We start from the raw sequence: 24,852 nt of genomic DNA, 5'->3' as shown, positions 1-24,852 counted from the left end.
TGTTGAGTTTCTATCCCAAGCTTCTCTGTATAGATTATCTAAAAGGCTTTCAACTGTTGATAGGAGGCTAGGTCCTGAATTACAGGCATAAGAAACTCAACTGAAGCCATCAATTAATTGAACATATAAACATTGCTCAAAGATTTTTGAAGGTCTAATCCATGAAATATTATTTTCCTAATATCCTTTGAGCCATTCAACCCTTTAGAAATATATTCTCATAAACTCATTTCCCTTTTCTTCTTTTAGCATTGAGGCCCTATTTGCATATTATTCATTTATATGTTCAACAAAAGCCTAGTGGGAGCTAACAGTTTACTCCAGGCATGGTATTTACAAGATCCCTGTTCTTATGATGCTATGTTCTGAAAAGGAGAAAGCGATAGTAAACTTGCAGATAAATACTTAAAAAAATTCATCTAGTGACAAGTGCTGTAAAGAAAAATTAAATGGGATCAGAGAATTGTTGGGGGATCCTCCTTTAGATGGAATAGTTTGGAAAAGGAGGCGATATTTGAAATAAGTCTTATTTACTGTGGGCAGCTGTGAGAGGAGAGCTCGAGGGAGCAGCAATAACCAGTGCAAAGGCCCTGAGGCCAGAATAAGCTGGGGAATTGACAGGCCAGTAGTACTACTGTAATGAAAACTTGCAGGGCACAAAAGATGGTTAGAAATAAGGCAAGGGCCAGATAAGGCAGGATGTCACATCCTGAGTCTGAATTTATTCTAAGTGTGATAGGTTCTAATCAGAGAGTGATATATTTTTACAAAGTATTTTACAAAGATAACTCAGGCTCTGTGTAGAGAATGGACCCCAGTCAAGTAAGAGTGGAATGAGGAAGACTATCTAGAAGCTGTTGCATTAGTTTGGTCTAGAGATTATGGCTGCTTGTTAGTGTAAAGCTTTCGACTGAGGAAATGTGTATCAAAATCATACGTATGCCCCTTTCAGCAGACATTCTCAGTCAAGAAGGGCGCATAAATAACTTTTACAACCTGATTCAACCTAAACTTGTATTTTCCAGCCTAAGGCCCACATGGCCAGCATTATCATTAGTTTCATTTCTCAGTTCTTAGCCTTCTACTTTCTTCAATTGAGGACCACTAGTTTAGATGATGGGGCAGGACAACTTGGTCTTTATCAGGCCGAATGGCATCTATCCCAGTAAAAACCCAGAGGCCAGCTCTCAATTGTTCTTGCCATTCTCTTTTTTCTTTCCAGAGGCTTTTTTTCCCCAGTTTCTTCCCCTGAATTTTCTGTCCCCGCACAAGCTCCCCACTCCTCTGCTGCTGTCTACTCTAAAAGGATGTCAATTTTTATGCTGTTGTTTTGAAGGATTTATTTTTTGTATGTAAAGGAATACAGAGACGAATACAAATAAAAATACAGAAAACTTAATTTATTTCAGCAAAGAAAGGGGAAGTGAGGAAGTTACCTATCCTTTTTGTTAAATCTTAAGGACAACCGGAGGGGATGGGACATGTTTTGAACCCTTTTTTTTAAAAAGGGAAGTTATGTTGACATGGCTTTTGATAAGAATATAATAAAATCTAACATGTATTGAGCTATATGCCAAGCAATAATGCAGGTGTTTTCTTGGACCAGTTCTCCTCTAGTTATTCTTCTTCACAGATGAGGAAACGGAGGCTCAGCACTATGAAGTGATTGGCTCAGGGTCCTACAGGGAGTGAGGGGCTAACCCAGGATTTTAAGCCAGGTTTTTCTCTTCTCTAAGCTGTTTCCTCTCCAGGTGAGATGACTTGGGAATCTGCAGTGAAGAGAGACTTTGCAGGTGTGAGGCTGAAGAATCCCTCACCAGGTGTGTGCAATGCCTCCCTCACTCCTCATGTGGCTTTAACTCCTCCTCCAGGTCCTCCATGCTTGATGCACTTTTTACCTCTGGGCCTTACTTTCACCTTATTTTTCCTTAATCTCCCCTTCACGTAGCTGTTTACTGGGAAGGATCTCTGTAAGTGTGTGGTTGCCAAAATTAAAAGAAATCTGTCCCCTAATTTTGTCACTAAATTTCTGACTCTGATGGTCCCAATATTCGTTTGCTTTAAAAGCTGCTGTTTCTCTGTGGCTACTCTCCTTGTGTCTGAAGGGGCAACCGGGAGAGCAGAGCTTCCTAAGCTGGAGGGACACAAAGCTTTCCACTCTGTGGTTTGTCCCCATACATGCTGAGACGTTCATTTATCACCTCAGCCATCTCACAGGTATACTCTTGGTCACAGCAGGCTCCAGGAGATTACTTGTCTCGCTACTGAATTTTCTTTATATGCTTTTTTTTTTTAAGTATGTTTGAAATTATAGTCTTGAGCTTTCCTTTTTCATACACAAACTAATCATTATGAAACCCAATAATGATCCCTGAGAGAAAAACCACATGGTGCACAAGGGCTCAGACGTGGGGTGAGGGTGTTGGACAACAGACATCGTTCCCGGACCTGTGGACACAATTCTCTCCGGGGGGTCAGTGCACTGCATTTTTATGACTCGAAGCTATTTTTTTTTTTTTTCAGGATATTACGCCATAGTTTCCGCAAAGCACAAATGTGTGTTGTAATGCCTATTTTGCATGTGCCATATCATTCCTGAGCCTGAAATCTCAAGGTTTGAGCATCATGTATTATTGATCTGATGATTTGACTTTAACACAGGAGAAGAGAAAGTTTAAAGGACCAGAAAAATCGGAAACAATCCATGAGATTAAAGGACTGGTTTTCTGTAATCCCTTTAACAAAAATCCTTTAATATTTTATTCTTACGGGTTATGTGACTACCAGATGGTTAACTTGATTATTTACCTTAGAGTATACAAAAGAGCATGAGGGAGAGATTTCTTTCTTTCTTTTTTTTATTTTTTTAAGATTTTATTTATTTATTCATGAGAGACACACAGAGAGAGGCAGAGACACAGGCAGAGGGAGAAACAGGCCCCTCACAGGAAGCCCGACGTGGGACTCAATCCTGGGTCTCCAGGATCATGCCCTGGGCCCAAGGCAGGTGCTAAACCACTGAGTCATCCAGGGATCCCCGAGATGTCTTTTAAATTTAAGATATAAATATGTTTTATCTCCAGGAGATAGAAGATAGGTATACCTGAGCATTTTACTTTTGAAAGACAAAGATTTTGGTGCTTAGTTTTAAAGCTAAAGCAGTTTTCTTCTTGGGCCAAAATTAGAACAAGGGAAAGTTCTGGCACATATACCTCTCAGAAAAGGCTGGCAGATCTCACTTTTTATTTTCTAGCAGAATCTGCTCTTAAGACTCAAGTACTCTTTCATATCATAGTGGTAACATCTCTTGATCTCTCACAAAGAAAGTTGTAGTTGGGGGATCCCTGGGTGGCTCAGCAGGTTTAGTGCTGCCTTCAGCCCAGGGAATGATCCTGGAGACCCGGGATCGAGTCCCGCATCGGGCTTCCTGCATGGAGCCTGCTTCTTTCTCTGCCTGTGTCTCTGCCTCACTCGCTCTGTGTGTGTGTGTCTCATGAATAAATAAATAAAATCTTTAAAAAAAAAGAGAGAGAAAAAAAAAAGAAAGTTGTAGTTTACCACAGATCAAGTCTTTAGGTGAAAGAAAGGAATCCCCTGAGTCTGATTTATCTGTTTACTTCTTTTTTAAAGTTTATATTGTACTTTGTTCCAAAAAGGAGATTTAAGGCTATGCATCTTACAATAAGAAAAAAAGTTAAAAATAAATAATTGAGAACATTAGGATGACTTTAATATTGAGAATTCAGGGGTTTAGGGGAAAATGAAACTTTTTGTTGTTTTATTGTTTTGTTATTGTTATCAGGGATTCTTATTTTACCTTGAAATCTTAGCAGAGCAGAGGTGGGATGGAGTCACCAGCTCCACTTACAGCAGAGTGTCTTTCAGCGTTTGTTAGATAATTTATGGTGAAAAAATATTTTTTTTTTTGTATTTCTCTGCTTGGTTGGGGCGTTTAGTACAGTTTACTATTCCAGGTTTAGTTCTTTAGTAACCCTCTCTTTGGTTATTTATTAACCTCCCTTTAAAGTACAACTTAATCGTTCAAGGAAGGTACAAAGTTCAGCTAATGTTTCTATTGTTCCAAATAAGATAATATATAAGGCCACTGTATAGCATGAAATGCCTCCTAAAACCTAAAATTCATATATGAAACAATTAGCCTGTAAGGAACTGGCTCTGAAAACTAGCATTATACAGGGTAATCCTGCACTAACATAAAAATGCTGCCCACATTAATGGTGTGTTTATATGATACCTGTGTTCCAACTAGTTTATATGTTTCATTTGTAATATCCACCTCCTCCTCCCTCTTTTGCTATCCTTATAAGGACAGGATGCCAAAGGTGATCAGAAATTCCCTAGGGAAGCCAGAGGAAGAAAGCAGTAGATGTCTTCCCCTCTAGAGATAGGTCTATTATGCAACTCATCAAGAATGATGATTGTTTAGGATCCACAATTCAGGCTGAACACAGGGCTTCAGGTTTTCCCCCCATTTGGAGTAATGAAAAAAGTAGCCCTAGAAGACCTGAGTAAATTTCTAGGCACTATGTTTTCAAAACAATAATAGATCATATGTCTCTCACCTGGCCTCCCAGAACCTAGAACAATACCTCCTTATCCTTATGTGTTTAGTATTACTTGTAAAATGAATGTAAAACAAAATCTCCCTTCTGAAACCAAGTTTTTGAGAGTCAGTGTAATGAGAGCTCTAAGGTACTTCTTAGGTATGAGAAATCCTTCAATTTATACCCCATTGACTGAAGATAAACATGCTCTTAATCCTTATTATACTGTGTTGGTTAAGGGTACTCAGTTCTGGAATCAAGTTGCCTGAATTCAGAACGTGTATTAACCACCTAGTAGCTGTGCAAATGTGGGGAAGTTGCCTAGCTCCTCTGGGACTCAGTTTTATCAACTGTCATGTTAGGAGAAGTAAATGATTTATGAAGTGCATAGTATGAGATACCCATAGCCTGATAAGTATTTGACAGCAGTCACAGTATAGTAGCTCGAGCCTTGAAAAAGCCTCAAATCCTATCCACTAAAAGGAAGATTGTGTCTAGAAGTAATAGAAACTTCAAGGAGTTAGAGACAGATTCTCATCTACCTGTGGCTTTTTAAGTCATGGGATAATTAAAAGAATGTTGAAAAGGACTGTTTTCCAGAAAGAATTAGGCAACTATTCAAAGTATTTTGAGTCAGAAATAAATATTGGTAAATTTCTCTCTTTAAAGAGATTTTTAGAATTATCTCCAGTAGAATGAAGAGTTTACAGATTTAAAAAAAAATTAAACATTTTTGAATATCCTAAATATGAGATTTTACTTTGAAGGTATTTTTCTTTAACAAACATGCCATTCATTCAGCAAAAAATTTTTAAGCAACCACTATATGCCATGCATTATGTTAGGTACTAGGGAGAAAAAGTGAAAAAGACACAGTTCCTGTTCTAAATGAGGTTAGAGAATCTAAATATTCAGATAAGCAATGCCCTTCAAAATAGTTACCCTTATTTCCTGCACATTTATTCCAATATTATTGCTTTCGACGCCTTCAAACAACTCTTGGGCAGTGCCTTCTTACCTGAGCCACCCAATACCCAAAAACAGCAGTGGCCTCTTCACTTTTTGGAAAGACTAATAGTCAATGGACATTGAAATACCTCAAATCTCCTTTATTGGTTGAGCAGCCACAGCTCAGAAACTCTCAAATGCCCACCTGGATGCCCACTGCTAGTTTGTCTTCTAGGACCTTCTAGAACACCTCAGAACCCAGCTACTAAAAAGCTAATACCTGGATTTTGGTCAGGGTCCTCCAGGACCTTGCTCCAGTGACATTTGTTTCAACTAGTTTCCGTCCTGCCATACTTTTTGTTGAATATTTTGAGTATCACCCCTTACGTAAAGTATCACTTTGTATTTTTCTCAATCCTTCTTTCATATCTACTTCATTCTACCTGGTACATCCAGGACCCCAATCCTATTCTAGATTACTTTTAGCTATGGATGAAGATCAACTCTAAAAGATAAAATTTGGCTGCCTTTGAAGACATTGTTTAAAATAAAAAGGAACAGACTAAAGAAAAATTTAAAAGAAAGATTTTGATATTGTTCTGTGCAAAGGCAAATGTCATTGAAGTTAGCCTGTGGGCTCCCAAGATGACTACTCAGAGGGGATGACATCATTTCTTAGGTAAATTCTGGTGCTTTTATGAACAAAAGCAATAGTATCAGGCCAATTACTTTATAGTCACATCTTGCATATTAGATGAATGTCTAATTTTAGAAGAGTTGTATTTAAAGTACTAAAACCTTTAATTAGGAGCATTTTTAAAACTTAGTATACTTTTTCCAGCTAATGTTAGCACATGTTAGCAAAATGTTACATATAGGGAGTATGGTAGGTATGTTTATATCAGTAGCATTTTGGAATTTCTAATACTGAGCTATAGAAATAACAGTGAATATCTATGGGATTCATAATTATTTAAAATTGTAAAGTGTGGAACAGTTATAGAAGTTTTTGTTGTGGGAAATGTGAATAGAAACATACGTTGTTATAAAATATCCTTATTTTTAAATAGGATTTGTATGATGGGAGTATAAATTTATTTTTATTTGTTACAAGACTCTCAAAAAGCAAAAACACAAATCAACAAAAACAAAATAAGACAGAAAAGACTTTCTGAAGACAAAATTATTTATTGGTTGGTGGGACACAATTTTAAAAGGAATGAATATCTGATACCTGTGCTAAAGACAGACTGGACGTTAGGTCCCATAGCCTAGAAAATTGATAAATCATATATAGCTAACTTTCTTACTGGTTCAGCTGCTAAATCTTTTGTATGAAAATCAGTAGATTTTTTTTCATAATGATAGTAGATCCTATAGATAACATTATTTCATTCTATAACATTAACCTCTGAGCTGAAGTTTATTTGTTGAATGAATGTATGGGTGATCAGGGATAGGAATGACATTTCCTTCGGATCATTTCTTAGAGTTTCATTTGTTTTAAAGATAATTTTTACTTATTTTTCTTGCAAAAATAATTACAAGTTGATAGAAAATTTTCACAAATGAATTGAGTAAAAAGATTACACACTAAATAATCATTAGCATTTTTTTGTATATTGACACCTATTTTTGTATATTGACACCTATTTTTATATATGTGCATTGTAAGTATGTGTGTTTTCTTTGATTTACAAAAAAAATCATACGTACAACTTTTTCTTTTATATAACATATTGTGATATCTACCCATGTATGCCATTAAACAGTGTTCTATAGCATTATGTTGAGTGCATAGTACTCTACTCTAAGTTTATATTGTAATTTATTTCACCAATCTTCTGTTATTGAGCATTTAGGTTGCTTTTAATCTTTTGCCATTGTGTTGTAGGGACATTTGGCTATTCCAAGAGTTTTAAATCATTCTTGTGTTATTTTTCCCTTGGACAGTTAAGCCTGTGGATCCTTTCTAGGAATAATGTTGGTGGGTTTTTTTTTTTTTTTTTTGGCATAAAAATGTAGGGTTACAGAAGAAACCAATTAAAAAAAATCTGTTTAAAAAATCTATCAAATATTTTTAAAATTTATGATATATGTATTTCATAATATCGGTGATATACTCATGTGAGTATATTAAATAACAAAATATTAAATATTTTATTTAATATTAAATATTAAACATATTAAATAACAAAATCTAGTGGCACATCTAATAACAATCATAATTTTAATTAGTGATGAACATAAGTGAACTTTGAGATACCTGAAACGATTAGAATGCAGTATAAAAGTAGCTTTTATGTTCCATTTATTTCATTGTAATTTGTTGTTTACATCAATAATAGATGGAAATGCTCCACTTCAGCCAGGGGTTAATGAAAATAAAGATGTGAATTTTTTTCCTGTCCAAACTCACAAATAGCTTGAATTTTATACAAGCATCTCCATAGCCACAAGACCTCAGATTAAGAACCTCTGTGAACATATCAGATTAATTTGAAAGTACTGAACATAGTAATAAGGGAGAAGTAGGTACGTTCCCCAAAGATTAGCAATATGGGCTTAAAAAACCAAAATGGTACTAGCCTTGCTAAAGCCAATGGATGTTGAGAATCATAATCTGTAACACAAATAGACCAAGATGATGAGTAATGGTGGAAGAAACCTAGGAGTTGTGGGAAGCTAATTATGAGTAGGGTTTCAAAGGAATGGAAGAGCAGAGAAAAACCCTGCTATTTCAGGCTCCTAATGAAAAGACATTGTGTTATTGAAAAGGGGAGAGTGAGCTTTCCTCTAACTTAGTGAAACCCAAATGTACCAGCCTCAACAACCAGTGACTACAAAATATTATCATATTTCCTCTGAAACCCCAAGTAAGATAAGCTCCAGTCTCACAGACCAGCCTGATTGCTCAAAATTGGCACCTCTCTCAAACATTCCACCAAATTTTCCTTCATTCCAAAGGGTGCTGTTTTGAGGATATGCAGGATGGATCAGGTCTTATATGTTCTTTCATTTGGGAAAAGCCACTACATGTTGCTTCTGTTGTCAGTGACCCTTGTGAAGTTGATCTATAAAGATGTTAACCATCTTTCTGACCTGGTTTTGGGTGGCAGGGGTCCTTTCTGTATCCTTAACTACTGAGCAAAAACCAGTTCCTCTTCTAATTCTTTACAGCACAGACCAGGCTGCAATTCCCACAAAATTTCATCCAACGTGAGAGTGGACCAGAGTGATATTGGTAAGTACCACACAGAATAACTTGTATCTACAATGATGGCTAAAGGGATTTCTTACTAGCTCAGTCTGGGATAGTTTAAATATTCCCAAGAGACTTCCATGGAGAAGAGAGGAAAACCTCTCTCCAGTAAAAATCTCATTCTGGAGTCCCCATTCCTAGTTCAGACCCCTCTTGGGATTGACATTGGGAATGCCATATGGGAAAGACCCCAGCTCTACCCATAGGAGTTGACCCACAATTTATTAGTTCAGCATCTAAACATTCTGAATTATTTAGTCCTAAAAAATATCATGACTAGAAATTCAAAAGTGCAGCCTGGTTTTTTTTTTTTTTTTTTGGTTTCTTGTACAGCATGTGAAGCTCATATTTATGTATCACTTTTATAGTCTTTAAATTGAGTCTTCTGCAAACAACTACTGTGACAGGACAAACATCTTCATGTCTTTTACTCATTTTCTAATTGGATGGCTTATTTTTTAACTGTTGAGTTTTAAGAGTTCTTAAGATATTCTAGTAAACAGTCCTTTGTCAAATATGTAATTTGCAAATATTTCCTTCCAGTACATAGCTTGTCTTTTTATCCTCTTTATGGTCTTTTTCAGAGCAAAAGTTTTTATTTTGATGAGGCCCAAGTCTATCAGTTTTCCCTCTTACAGACTGTATTTTTGGTGTCATGTCAACGAATTCTCCTTAGATCTCAATCCCAGAGGTTTTCTCTTATTTTTTTTCCCTAACATTGAAAAGGTAGTATGGTTTTACATTTATTTATTTATTTATTTATTTATTTATTTATTTATTTATTTATTTATTTAAGTTTTACATTTAAATCCATCATCTATTTTGGGTTAATTTTTATATAAGATGTGAGATTTAGGCCAAGGTTCTTATTTATTTATTTTCCCATAGATGTCCAATTGCTAGCACCATGGGTTGAAATGTTATCCTTTCCTTTCCTCATTCAATTGTTTTTCACCTTTGTTAAAAGTCAGCTGCCATATTTGTGTGAGTCTCTCTCTAGATTTTCTATTATGTTCCATTAATCTGTGTTTCTATGACTCCACCAAGACTACACAGTTTTGTTTATTGTAGCTACACAATAAATCTTGAAATTGAGTAGACTGATTTCTCCCCCATTATTATTCTTTTAAAAAATATATTTTTAGCTATTCTAGTTCCTTTGCCTTTTCCCTTATATAAAGAATAATCTTGCCTATAATGACAAAACTTCTCGAAATTAGTTTATACCTATGCACTTGAGCCTTGAATAACACATAGATTTGAACTGCTCACATTTACTTGTACACCTTTTTTTTTAATAAAAATAGTGTAGTATTCTAAATGTATTTTCTTTTCTTTATGATTTTCTTAATAACATTTTCTTTTCTCCAGCTTACTTTATTGTAAGGATATAGTATATAATACATATAGCATACAAAATATGTGTTAATAGAGTGTTTTTGTTATAGGTTAGGCTTCCAGTCAACAGTAAGCTATTAATGGCTAAGTTTTTGGAAAGTCAAAAGTTATATGTGGATTTTTGATAGTGTGAGGAGTCAGCATCCCTAACACCTGTGTTGTTCAAGGGTTGACTGTATATGAATTTAAGAAGCAAGACCTTTACTGTGTCTTTCATTCCATGAACACAGTATGTCTCTCCATATATTTAGATATTCTTTGATTTCTTTAATCAACATTTTGCAGTTTTCAGCATACAAATACAATATAGTACTATAGTGTTAGATTTACACATAGCTATTTCATTTTTTGAATGATTGTAATTGGTATTATATTTTTAATTTTGATGTTCATTGCTAATACATAGAAATGAAGTTGATTTTTTAAGTATTTATTTTACATCCTGTAGTTGTGCTGAATTCATATATAGTTCCAGAAGTTTTCTTATAGATTTCATGGAATTTTCTATATGGGCAATTATGATCTTTGAGGGAAGGCATTTAGTCTTTCATCATTATGTATATCAGCTTTATCAAATTGAAGAAGTTCCCATTATTCCTACTTTTTGAGAGTTTGCATCATGAATGTCGAATTTTATCAAATGCTTTTTCTCATCAAATGATCATATAATTTTTTTCATTAGATTATTAATATGGTAGATTACATTGACTGATCTTCAAATATTGAAGTAACCTTGCATCCCTGGAATAAATTCTCCTTGATCATGGTATATAATTCATTGTATTTATTGCTGACTTCTGTTTGCTAATGTTTTCTTAAGGATTTTTACATGTATTTTTATAAGTGATGTTGGCCTGTAGTTTTCTTATACTCACATTGTGTGCTATTTTAGCTTCATAAAATGAATTGAGAGTGTTCTCTCCTCTTCTGTTTTCTGAAAGAGATTGTATAATATTATTTTTTAAGTTATCCTATAAACATTTGGAAGAATTCTCTGGGGACACCATCTAGGCCTAGAGATTTTCTTTGAGCTTTTAAATTATGAATTTTTTTTAAAAGATTTTATTTATTTATTCATGAGAGACACAGAGAGAGAGAGAGGCAGAAACACAGGCAGAGGGAGAAGCAGGCTCCATGCAGGGAGCCCGACATGGGACTTGGTCCCGGGTCCCCAGGATCACACCCTGGGCTGAAGGCGACGCTAAACTGCTGAGCCACCCAGGCTGCCCTAAATTATGAATTTTTAAATTATGAAATAACCATTTCCTGAATAATTGTTGGACAATACAAATTATCTATTTCATATTGGGTTAATTGTGGTGCTTTTCAAAGAGTTGGTCCGTTGTATATAAATTGTCAGACTTATTTGTGTGCACTTATTCACAGTATTTCTGTATTATCCAGGGTTGGTCATATCCCTTTTTAAATTTCTGGTATTGGTAATTTGTGGCTCCTTTTTTATTCCTCTGCCGGTCTTGTTAGAGATTTGTCAATTTTACTGATCTAAGAGAACCAAATTTTGGTTTCATTGATTTGCTTTTTATTATTTCCTTCTATTTATTTTGGGTTTGCTTTTCTCTTTTCCTAGTTCTTGAGGTGGAAACTTAGATTACTGATTTGAGACTTTGCCTCTTTTCTATCATGAGCATTTAGTGCTATATATATTTCCCTCTCAGCATTGCTTTAGCTGGATCGCACAAATGTTTTTATGTTGTACTTTCATATTCACTCTGTTCAATGTAATTTTTTATTTCTCTTGAGGCATCTTCTTTGAGCCATGTGTTATTTAGAAATGTATTGTTTTTCTTTCTGTTATTGATTTCTAGTTTGCTTCCATTATGGTCAGAGAATATACTCTTATGATTTAGATTTTTTATAATTGATTTTTTTTTTTTTTTTTTTTTGTGGCCTGTGACATGGTCTATCTCAGTGTATGTTCTATGGCTCTTGAAAAGAATGTGAGTTCTGCTCTGGTTGGGTGGACTGTTCCATAAATGTTGATTAGACTCTTTTGGTTGATGGTGTTATAGAATTTTCTGTATCCTTGCTGATTTTATCTGGTTTCTGCCAATTGTTGAGAGAGGAATTCTAACATCTCTATAGTTGTAGGTTTGTTTGTTTTTCCTTTCATTTACACCAGTTTTTGCTTCAGATATTTTGTAGCTCTGTTGTTTGGCTCATACGTATCAAAGACTGCCTTGTCCTTCTGATGGATTGACCATTTTATCATTATGTCATATCATTCTATGTGGTAAATCTTTGCTCTTAAGTCTACTTTATCTGATACTAATATGACTATTCTTGCTTTCTTTTTATTAACATTTGCATAATATATCTTTTTCTATCCTTGTACTTGCAACCTACTTGTATTATATTTAAAGTGTTTCTTGTAGACAGCATATAATTGGGTCATGTTTTTTAATCTACTCTGCCAATTTCATTCTTTTAATTGGTGCATGTAAGTACTCTTTTATCTATAAAATTTACTTCCTAAATATTAAATAAATAATGCACACAATTATACAAAATTTGAAAGACACCAAAAAGGACATGTTCAAAAGTCAGTCTTCTTCTACCCTTCCCCCCAGTCTTCCCATCCCCTTCCCAAGAGGCAACCATATTCTCGTTTCCTGTTGTCTTCTGTCAGAGCTAATCTACACAAATGCAAACATTTCTAGGACTATATATTTTTTCCTTAAAAGGAAAAAAACAAATAAAAAAAACCAAAGTGTATACATTATTCTACCTCTTACTTTATTTATATACTTAATAGCATACCTTCGAGAACTTTCTATATTAGTATATATAGAGCACCTGGGTGGCTCAGTTATCTATGTGTCCAACTCTTGATTTTGAGATTAAGCTCTGCATCAGGCTCCAAGCTGGGGTGGAGCCTACTTGGGATTCTCTCTCTCTCTTTCTCTCTCTAAAAGAATGTTTTTTTTTTTTTTCTTCTACTTTCAAAAGTCTTAAAAGTCAGTGTCAGGAAGTGTGCTCTTTTATACAAGATTACATGTGAAAATCCTCATGAGTTGAAAGCATTAATCAGTCAGAATGGAATATATAATTTATAATAAAATAAATTATTATATATATTGAGCTTAAATAATATATACTTTAGAATAAATGTGATGGAAATCTATTCTTTGTAAGTCATATATTTCCAAAGAGTTGTGAAGTTATTTGGCAATGCAATAATGGGGTGAGACCAAGAAAAGGAGAGGGCTAGAAATAATGGGATGAGACCAAGAAAAGGAGAGACAGTATTTCTAGTCAAAATATAGCTCCTGGAAACTTTGTAAAATACTTCATGCCATTATTTTCTTATATACCCAAATGGGGGAAAACCTACTATCCCATGAAATAAAACAGAATTCTGGACTTGGAATTTTCCTTTGTCTTTTATGAATTGCAAAATAAAGAAACTTCTGAAGGGAGAATGATTAACCTATTTAACAAATATATATTGGATACCTATTGTGTTCCAGACACAGTTCTAGTCAGTAAACAAAGCAGAAAAAAATTCTCTACAATCTTAGAGCTCGCATTCTGGGAAAAGCAGTGGAGAATAAAGAAAACAAAGGAGTAAAAACCAAGAAAAAAAGCAGGTAGTGATATTAATTTTGAAGAGAATAAAACTGGGTTATATGTTGCAGAGACACTGGGAGATTGTTTTATGTTTGATGTTAGAAGATTCTGTTAACTGAGAAGCCCAGGAAACCATGTCCATAATCCAAGAAAAAGTCTTTTGCTTACATTGCTCTAGTTTGCTCTGTCCTCCTCTGACCTCCTACTGGCTAAATCCTTAAAGCCACAGCACAGTCCTACATTCTTGGTACAGCCTTCTGGGATATTCCTGCCAGGAGAAAGAAAGTGCACCTGATGTAACAGCCACTGTAAGTACTGGACTGGAGAATGATCTGATTGGCCCAGTGCAAGAAGGGTTGGAGAGAAGAAGAAACCACAAGTAGAAAGGCCAGAAGAGGAAATTAAGCTAAATATATACTATCTCAAGAATATTCCCAGAAATTACTGTTAAAATTAAACCTCTGCTTACAATGGAATACTGTATAGCAGGGGTTCTCAAACCTTATGGTCTAATGACCCTTTATGCCCTTAAAATTATTGAAGACTTTAAAGGGCTTTTGATTATGTGGATTATAGCTTTTCATGTTTGCCACATTATGACTTAAAATTGAGAAATTTAAAGAATGTTTTATTATAAATTCATTTTAAAATAATACTAAACACACTGCATGGTAACTTAACAATTTTTTATAAAAATGGCTTTATTTTGCACAGAAATTTCATGAAAATAGAGGTGTTGTTTTACGTTTTGCAATCTTTTTACAACCAGATTTTGAGAAAATAGCTGGTTTCTCATCTTTGCTTCTCTATTTGATTTGTTGCTAAATGTTTAAAGTATATGAAGAAAATGCAGCTTCACAAAGGTATGTATGTATGTATGTATGTATGATAAATGTGGATATCCTTCTTTGATACTACATTAAAACTTGACAAGTAGTAGTTCCTTAAAAGTTAATTGTGATGTGGATTCTGGAACCATCAGTAAATTTTTCATACTCTGTCATTGGTCTATCCTAGACTTTGAATTGATCTTTTACCAGTGCTTGATTTGTATTATGCATTGGTTATTTGGAAAATATTGATTCACCGAATTATACAGAGCCTTCAAATGCTTACATATTTCCTATATTTTAAAAATCACATACAGTAAAGCCTTTAAATGTTGGGAAGCTGTCAAACTCATGATGACAGACATGATTTACAAAATTTTAGTTTTTGTTTGTAAGTTGAAGTTTTGTCATTGACTTCAATTACTTCTCAGTTTTCCCTGAAGTTAAGGACTCCTTTCATTTATTTTTAAGAAAATGTCTGCCAAATACCCAGATTTCAAAAACTATAGTTTTCTTTTCAGTCATTCTTTCAAGTGAATTTGTGTTCCATGACAAAAGTGACTAGCTTGCAATTCACACTGCTTTTCTTCATAAGTTTTTTTCATCCATTATATTTTGGGATGCAGTGAAATATTTCATATATACTTTACATCACACAGAATATTAAAAATACATGTACTCAAGTGTTGAGAGCTAATGCAATTAATAATTTGTTTACTAAGAACATTATTAAATAAAGTTAGCATTTTTTTCTTGTATGGTTTTGTTCACTGGTAGTGCATGGTGTTGAACAATGATAGAATGATGACTGGTACAGTTTAGTGCCATTGCTTTGATTTATGTTAAGGTACCAGCAATTTTACCCACTTTTGCTTTTGTACCATCAGTACAAATATCAATACAGCAAAAGGGACAAATTATATCTTACTATATTTATGGAAATGGAAATTGCTTACTTCTGGACCATTCTTTGAACTACACTTATGAACCACACTTTGGGAATTACCAATGAACAAAAATGACAATGAATATCTATAGCTATCCACAACAGTAATAGAAATCTCTATTGAATCTCAGAAATATAATGTCAAGTAAAGGAAGCCAGATCCAAAAATAGTACATGATTTATGACTCCTGCTTTATAAAATATGAAAACAGGCAAAGCTTATCTGTGGTATTAGAAATAGGAAGATGGTTGTCCTTGCAGGAGGTGAGTGAAAGGAGGCAAGAAGTAAGCCTCTGGAATGCTCTGAATATTCTGTTCTTGAGCTAGGCATTGGTCACATGTATATATTCAGATAGCGGTATGCTTATAACATGCATACTTTCTGTATGTATATTTTAACAAAAATTTCCAAATTTTACTTTTGTAAAACTAGAGTTATTTTCTTAGTTTTATTTCTTACCCTAGTTATTTGAAGGTTCTGAGTCTGAGTAATAGAAACCAAGAATGCGTGACTTACTGCTTTTTTAAAAACACTAGTATTTTCAGTTCTTTAAAAGATTTTGGGTTTCAAATTTGTGGCTATCATTTTGGGGACACTATTTGACTTATACTAAGATGTTTTTCTTTTTACATTTGGCATTCCATATTCACTTTTTGCACAGTAAACTGTACTTGATTAGTTAACCCTAAAATATTTACCATTTTTCCCTATTAAATTTTTTTTAATGCAATATATATGGTTAGATGCAAGTTGTCCATAGGAGTTCTGACTTCAGTGCAGTTTTTATACTTTCAGTGGATTGTTGATCTGGAAAAAGATCTTACTGAAACAGAAGCCACATTTCATGCCTGTGGTCCAGCAGAAGGGGTTGGCTGACATGGAAATAATGTAATATGCTTATTCGTCCTATGGCATAATGAACTATGCAACTAAAAATATTCTGTTGGAGAGGTTGAAATAGTACCTAAAAACGTTTAAGGTATTTGACCTTTGCTAAAATATTCTCTTCCCCGAATGTCCTCCTATCTTCCCTTCACATTTAAGTCCTCTCCCTCTTCCAAGTCTGGCACAGGTCTTGCCTCACCCACGAAGACTTTTCCACCCTCTGCAACTAGTGGTTACATCCCTTCTTCTGAATTTAGCCCTCCTTATATTGCCTATTTTCCAGTTTATTTTGTCATTGATTCAATCTATATTTGTGTATTTGTGTAACTCCTAAGTTGTGCTAAGTTTGGGATCTAAAGACAAATGGCTTAAACCAACTGACAAGAAAGACTGGCTACAAGCTCATTTCAGTACAGTCTACTAAGTGTGATTCTAGAGATAAGCTCAGGAGGCTGAGCAAAATACAGGCAAGGAACCAGTTGGGGCAGTATCAGGTGGAATTTAGAGTGACTTTGTGGAAGACCTTGCTCTTGAAATCTCAGTTTCTTCTAGTGGAAAATGGAGATAATAGGTGTTCCTTTCTTAGGGTCATTGTAAATGAAGGAGAAAGTTTAAAAATGTGTATACATAGTGTATGTCTGGCACAGGATAAGTGCTCAGTTTAAATGAGATATTATCACATTTATATTTTAAGTGTATATAATGTCATGGCCCAATTGATGAATTATTTGAGCTATATCACGACTGCAAATATGTAATCTCAATTAAAAAAATTTTAGAATGTATTTCTTGAACTGATAAAGGAGAAAGCTTAGCATATAATCAGATTCCTCAAGAAAATCTCTTTTAGGGCAGCCCGGGTGGCTCAGCGGTTTGGCACCTGCCTTCGGCCTAGGGTATGATCCTGGAGACCTGGGATCGAGTCCCACATCAGACTCCTTGCATGGAGCCTGCTTCTCCCTCTGCCTGTGTCTCTGCCTCTCTCTCTCTCTCTCTCTGTCTCTCGTGAATAAATAAATAAAATCTTTATTAAAAAAAAAAGAAAATCTCTTTTATTCTCTTTGCCTATCTATTTCTGTTACATACTCAAGAGCTGGACCTATACTTTACTTTTTAAGAGTCAATTCAAAACTATTTGGTGCTTCCTCTCCATGCTGTCCATGTCTCATGGCCCAAAAGTAGCCACTGGTAAGGAATGATTTGGGCCTGGGTGTGGTGGGGAGATAGACGGGGGATTGCCTTGGTTAATCACTGTACGTAGTGGGCTCTCTAAATGTTTTTCTTAATTGAGGCAAGTTTCTTCTAGCTACATGTGTGAATGCCTATTATCCTAATGGGATGGAAGATGGGAAAGGGGGATAATTTTTATAAATGGTGGCTATCAACCAAGATTCCAAGTCTTCCTGTCACCCACCATATGTTATCCTTCATCACTAATCCAGTTCCTTTTTAATGATTATTTCTGGACAACATAGACATATTAATAATCTCAGAGAATCTTCTCATCTCACTATGACCATATCCCCTAATGCCTTTCCCAAGGAAGCTCACCAGAGTGCCATCAGTTTATTCCTGAGCAAATGGAGATAGGCATCACAATATATACTGTTCCAGGACATTAATAATCCACTTTTAAGAGTTTTTACCCACAGCCCCTTTTCAAGAAGTATGTAGTTAGGAAACAGAGAGGGTTGATGGAGGTTTGATTGGGAGAAGAAGGTGGATTAGATTATATATAACTAATATAAATTATATTAAGGGATTTCTTTCTAAGAGGGGTGTGGAAAGGTAAGTTAAGAACATGGAGAAGAGAGTGAAAAACTAACATTTATTATGTATTTACTGCATGTCAGGGACTGTACAGGCACTTTATACATGTTCTCTCATTTAATCTTCGGAACAAATCTGAGCTAAATACCCTCTATTTTATAGATCAGGAAACTGAGGACTGTAGAGATATTAAATAATTTATCCAAGGTCACACATATAGTAAGTTACATTGCCTAAGCCGCACCAAAGTTGTTGGCATTACTGACAAAAATTGTTATCAATATAATCCTTATCGCTCACTGAATCTGCTGAATCGCTCACTGAATCGCTCTCTGTATCTGGGTAGGGGGCTGTTGGAATATGTTCTAAAGTCCCTTCTTATGGGCAGAGTTTATGACTGACACTATTTGTTGCCCAATGAATAATTTTCTCTCCTTTTTGTTTTGTGCTGTTAGAGCCTGTCTCTCGTGCAAGGGTTGAAAATGCTAAATACTGATTCCCCTTTTTACCTTTGCTGCTATGGCATGGACCTGTGACTCATCCTGATGAGACCTGAGGAGAAGTTTGCTCAGAGACTTCTAGGAAAGGCTTGCCTCCTTATTATACAGATATATGAAAGAAGTTTCTATCTTTACGTGCTTTGGACTTTTCTTTTTTTTTTTTTTTAAAGACTTTATTTATTTATTTATTCATGGGAGAGAGAGAGAGAGTGTGAGAGAGAGAGAAAGAGGCAGAGACACAGGCAGAGGGAGAAGCAGGCTCCATGCAGGAAGCCTGATGCGGGACTCGATCCCCGGACTCTAGGATCATGCTCTGAGCCAATGGCAGGTGCTAAACCGCTGAGTCACCCAGGGATCCCCTGCTTTGGACTTTCCTTTGTGAAGATGTGATGCTTGGAGCTGTGGCAGCCATCTTGTGATCATAGAATTTCCTCATGCTTCTTATTCTCACATGATAAAAGCCACCCTCAGGCATAGTAGGACTTGACTATAATTACGTGCTTTTATTGATCTGTCCAGAACAGGATATGTAAATGCTAAAATGATTGTGGTAAAAAAATAGAATATTTTTATGCAAACATTTTTTAGTAGGAAAGTAGACCTTTGAGATTGTCTTGATTACAAATTCTCCATTTTACAGAAAAAAGAAACCCAGAACAGTAAGAAGTCTTTTTCAAAGTTATAGAGTTGGTTAGTCACAGAGTCTGACTAAAACCTAGGTCTTCTGACTATATCCAATGTTCATTTCATGAGATATTTCTTAATGACTAAGACATTACTTAGATATAACTAAGGCATTGAAAATGTGATTAGTAAGTGACCATCTGAAATGATTCAACTTGTTTGGTTCATTTTTTTCCTAAATAGTTCTGAGCTTAGTTGGTTATTAAATGAGATCATCTGACATTCTTCTCTGAGATTCTTCCTTGAATTTAATAAATCATTTCAAATAAAAGTACCACAATTTAAGTTATTCTGCAGCAGAAAAACCCAACATGCTTCGTCTGATGCTCTCATTCAGTATCATTTATTAGAGAAAGAAGAGCTATGTCACTTCTTAGTACCATTGTTTATAATCACGCACTTCACTAAAGGATATTACAATTCGTTACATTCATAGCATATATTTTCAGTGCTAAATTAAGTGGCATCAGCTCATTATGAATGACATGAAGGGCACCATGTCCTCTTCAGCCTGTGTGGTTTGATTTGTGTCCCCAAGAAAAAAATGTCAAAATTCTAACCTCTGATCCTGTGAACATAATCTTATATTATGGTTATGAATGAATGAAATGCAATCTGCAATGAAATAGCATCATTGCAGATGTAATCAAATTAGGATGAGATCTTACTTGATTGGGGTGGGCCCTAAATGCAATGACCGAAGTCCTTTAAGGAAACAGATTTGAACACAAGGACACAGAGACACAGGAGATACAAGAAGAATTCCATATGAAGACAGAGGCAAAGATTTTAGTAATGCATCTACATGCCAGGTACACCAGAAGCTAGGAAGAGGCAAGGAAGGATTTTTCCATAGTCTTCAAAGAGATCGTGGGTCTGTGGACACTTTGATTCTGGACTTTGGAATTCAAGTCTCTAGAATCATGAGACCATAAGTTTTTGTTGTTTTAAGCCACCAAATTTGTGGTAATCTGTTATGGCAGCAACAGGTTACTAGTTCACGTCAGATGACACATGATAACAAGATAGTTGCCAGAGCATTCTTCAAGTTTCAAGTAGATTGAAAAAGAGAGGATGTGTTATTGTTGCTTCCATACAAGTAGCTGAATTCACTCTTAAGTGGATAAGTTGGCTCACAGGCCCACACCTGAATCAGTTGGTATGCATTGGGAACTAGGTATTCTAATTGGCCGGATCTGAGTCATGCATTCTGACCCCTGTATTCAGGGGTGAAGGCCTACCCATGTACATGACTGAGAGTTGGTACAACTTTGTTTTCCAAAGGAACTTCGCCAGCTTTGGCACCAAACCAGCAAATAACCACCATAAGATCTTCATCAGAGTTCATGTTATGATGCCACCCTCTTTTCAGTTCTTAGTACTTGGTTTACAGATTACTTAATCAAAATACAACACTACAGTTAGTTGTTTTGTTTTGTTTCTAATATGGTTTCTTTCCTAAGAAGAGAAATTCCTGCAGGTTAGTGGCATGTTTCAGTTTGTGGCCCAAATTGTATACAATACTTTCTTGTTGGAATTGTTGAATTTAATATTAAATTAATAAATAACACAAATTATAGTGTTATAGTGCTAATTTTCCTACTGTAATAGCAAAATTAGCCACAAATACATCTAGAATACATTCAGGTCCATTCAGTGCAACACAACCTCAGCTCTATAATATTTTGTCTAACTTACTCAACTCAGAGTACACATTTTCTTTCTTCCACTTATTCCATCCAATTATCTTTTCATTTACCTACCACACCTCAAGTTTTACTTGATTTCAGAACAATAGCAGCTAAGCAATCATGTATCTTTATAATCCCTATTACTCTGTTTCTGACCTCTAATGTTTGCATTATAGCTGCCTCAGGAAACAAATTTATTTTTCAAGATTTCTGGGGCAGTTGTATCAGTGCTATCTAGCATTTAAATGACAACAAACTCTTGTCCTCATTGATGAGGGTTGGGTGCTAGAAACTGTTTTCTTCTCTTTAGGTATGTGAACTTGACATTTATCTAAATTGTTAGTTGATGAACAGGGAATGCATTTCTATAAGGGATACCTCAGATCTGAAAAATAGACCAACACTAGATGAATCACAAGAGACTTAAAAAAGAATGAAAACTCAGTACTAACTCAGTGGAGAAATGGAAAATCAAGTTCCAGATCTATTGGAATTATAATCTCTTACCTACTGTAAAACAAGATGTAAAAGGTGGCTTATCCTTTATACAGTCAAGTAATACCATTAACAGTTTAATTTTTTAAATAGTTAATTAAAAGACAGTTAGAGAAACTCTCTTTTGACACATTAGTTGACCTTCAGCTATTTTGTATTCTTTAATTTTAAACCAGTTGTCTATCAATCTGCTTATCCAGAAGTAATGCTTTTGAAATACATAGGAGAAAGAAAACCAAGTTTAAAAACTATCACATATTGGGAACCCCTGGGTGGCTCAGCGGTTGAGTGTCTGCCTTCAGCTCAGGGCATGATCCTGGAGTTCCAGGATCGAGTCCCACATCAGGCTCCCTGCATGGAGCCTGCTTCTCCCTCTACCTGTGTCTGTACTTCTCTCTTTCTGTGTCTCTCATGAGAAAATAAATAAAATATGTTTTTTAAAGAACCAAACTATCACATATCAGAATAATAATGAGGGATAATTTGGTATAATTTGATATTTGAGATTATTTCATTGTTGAAATATTTTTTAATTAATTTGTATGAATAAATGGACATATAATTAGATGAGAACACTTATGAAAGTATGAAGTGCTCACTAAGCTTAGTAACCATGAGTGCTTTATTTTTTCCTGAGCCAGAGTCAGACTTTTTTCTTCTTCCAAGTTTTTATTTAAATTCTAATTAGCTAAGAGAATGTAATATTAATTTCAGGTGTAGAGTTTAGTGATTCAACACACACACATATATGTATATATATAACACTTGGTGCTCATCACAAGTACACGCGTTAATCCTTTTCACCTATTCAACCAGTCCCCAACCTGCCACCTCCTGTCTGGTAGCCATTGGTTTGTTCCCTCTAGTAGAATCTGTTTCTTGGTTTTCCTTTCTTTTTTTCCTCCTATATTTGCATATTTTGTTTCTTAAATCCACATGTGAGTGAAATCATATGGCATTTTTCTTTCTCTGATTTATTTTGCTTAGCATTATACTCTCTAGATCCATCCACGTTGTTGCAAATGGCAAGATTTCATTCTTTATAATGGCTGAGTAATATTCCATTGCATACACACACACACACACACACACACACACACCTCATCTTCTTTATTCATTCAGCAGTCAGTGGATATTTGGGCTCTTTTCATAATTGGTTATTGTTTATAATGCTGCTATAAATGTTAGGGGTACATGTATTCCTCCAAATTAGTATTTTTGTACCCTTTGGATAAATACCTAGCAGTGCAATTGCTGGATCATGAGGTAGTTCAATATTAACTTTGGGAGGAACCTCCAAACTGTTTTCCAGAGTGACTTACCAGTTTGCATCCCCACCAACAGTGCAAGGAGGGGTCCCCTTTTTCCAGATTGTTGCCAACCCCTATTGTTTCTTGCGTTGTTAATATTAGCCATTTTGATTGGTATGAGGTGACATCTCATTGTAGTTTTGATTTGTATTTCCTGGATGATGAGTGATGTTGAACATCTTTTCATGGGTCTGTTGGCCACCTGGATGTCTTCTTTGGAATAACATCTATCCATTTTTTAACTAGAATATTTGTTTTTTGCGTGTTCAGTTTGATTCAATTCTTTATATATTTTGGACATTAACTCTTTATTAGATATGTCATTTGCAAATATCTTCTATCCCACAGGTTGCCTTTTAGTTTTGTTGATTATTTCCTTTTCTGTGCTGAAGCTTTTATTTTGGTGTAGTCCCAATAGTTTATTTTTGCTTTTGTTTCCCTTGCCTCAGGAAACATATCTATTTATTAAGAAGTTGCTACAGCCATGTCAAAGAGGTTATTGCCTATGTTTTCCTTTAGGATTTTAATGGTTTCCTGTCTTACATTTAGGTCTTTCATCCATTTTGAATTTGTGTATGGTGGTCCAGTTTTATTCTTTTACATGTTGCTATCCAGTTTTCCTAACATCATTTGTTGAAGAGATTATCTTTTTTCCATTGTATATTCTTTCCTGCTATGTCAAATATTAATTAACCATATAGTTGTGGATTCATTTCTGGGTTTTCTATTCTGTTCCATTGATCTGTGTGTCTAATTTTTGTGCCAGTACCATACTGTCTTGATCACTAGAGCTTTGTAATAGAACTTGAAGTGTGGAATTGTGATGCCTCCCATTTTTTTTTTTTCTTTTTCAAGGTTGCTTTGGCTATTCGAGGTCTTTTGTGGTTCCATACAAATTTTAGGCTTGTTTGTCTAGCTCTGTGAAAAATGGTGGTGGTATTTTGATAGAGATTGCATTAAATATGTAGACTGCTTTGGGTAGAGTGGACATTTTAATAATATTTGTTTTTCCAACCCATAAGCATGGAACATCTTTCATTTGTGTATGTTATCTTTAATTTCTTTCATCAGTGTTCTATAGTTTTTGGAGTACAGGTCTTTCACCTGTTTGATTAGATTTATTCCTAAGTATCTATGGTCTTGTTGCAATTATAAATAGGATTGATTACTTGATTTCTCTTTCTGCTGCTTCATTATTGATGTATAGAAATCAAAAGATTTCTGTATGTTGGTTTTGTATTCAATGATTATGGAATTTGTGTATCAGTTCTAGTAATTTTTTTGGTGGAGGATTTTGGGTTTTCTTTATAGAGTATCATGTCATCTGCAAATAGTGAAAGTTTAACTTCTTCCTTGCTGATTTGGATGCTTTTTATTTCTTTATTGTTTGATTTCTGTGGCTAAGACTTCCAATACTATGTTAAATAACAGTGGTAAGAGTTGACATCCTTGTCTTATTCCTAACCATAGAAGAAAAGCCCTCAGTTTTTCCCCATTGAAGATAATATTAGTTGTGGGACTTTCATATATGGCCTTTATGATGTTGAGGTATGTTCTCTCTAACCCTACTTTGCTGAGGCTTTTTATTATGAATGGATGTTGTGCATTGTCAAATGCTATTTCTGCATCTATTGAAATGATCATTTGGTTCTTATAATTCGCTTATTGATGTGATGTATCCTGTGATGTATCATGTTGATTTGTGATTATTATTTTTTTAACGATTTATTTATTTATTTATTTATTTATTTATTTATTTATTTATTTATTTATGAGAAAGAGAGAGAGAGAGAGGCAGAGACATAGACAGAGGGAGAAGCAGGCTCCATGCCGGGAGCCCGATGGGAGACTCGATCCTGGGACTCCAGGATCATGCCCTGGGCCAAAGGCAGGCACTAAACCGCTGAGCCACCCAGGGATCCCCCTTGATTTGTGATTATTAAGCCACCCTGCAGCTCAGAATTAAATCCCAATTAAAT

General features: G+C 35.0%; 1 protein-coding gene across 22 annotated transcripts in view; it reads left to right on the top strand.

Annotated features, from left to right (window-relative positions):
• Nucleotides 1–24,852, top strand: part of LOC144292990 (uncharacterized) — a 329,341-nt gene that overhangs the window by 238,712 nt on the left and 65,777 nt on the right. For all 22 annotated transcript variants that reach the window (XR_013360568.1, XR_013360534.1, XR_013360550.1 and 19 more), the window contains one exon: nucleotides 8,694–8,757. Coding sequence is in view for 3 of the 22 variants with exons in the window: in XM_077864072.1 (XP_077720198.1) it covers nucleotides 8,694–8,757 (64 nt within the window). In the remaining 19 variants the exon portion in view is untranslated. The remainder of the gene's footprint in view (nucleotides 1–8,693; nucleotides 8,758–24,852) is intronic.

This window comes from Canis aureus, chromosome 2 (genome assembly GCF_053574225.1).
Source record: "Canis aureus isolate CA01 chromosome 2, VMU_Caureus_v.1.0, whole genome shotgun sequence".
NCBI lineage: Eukaryota > Metazoa > Chordata > Mammalia > Carnivora > Canidae > Canis > Canis aureus.
The sequence above is the reverse complement of the archived record's forward strand: the minus strand, read 5'-3'. Positions and strand labels throughout refer to the sequence as shown.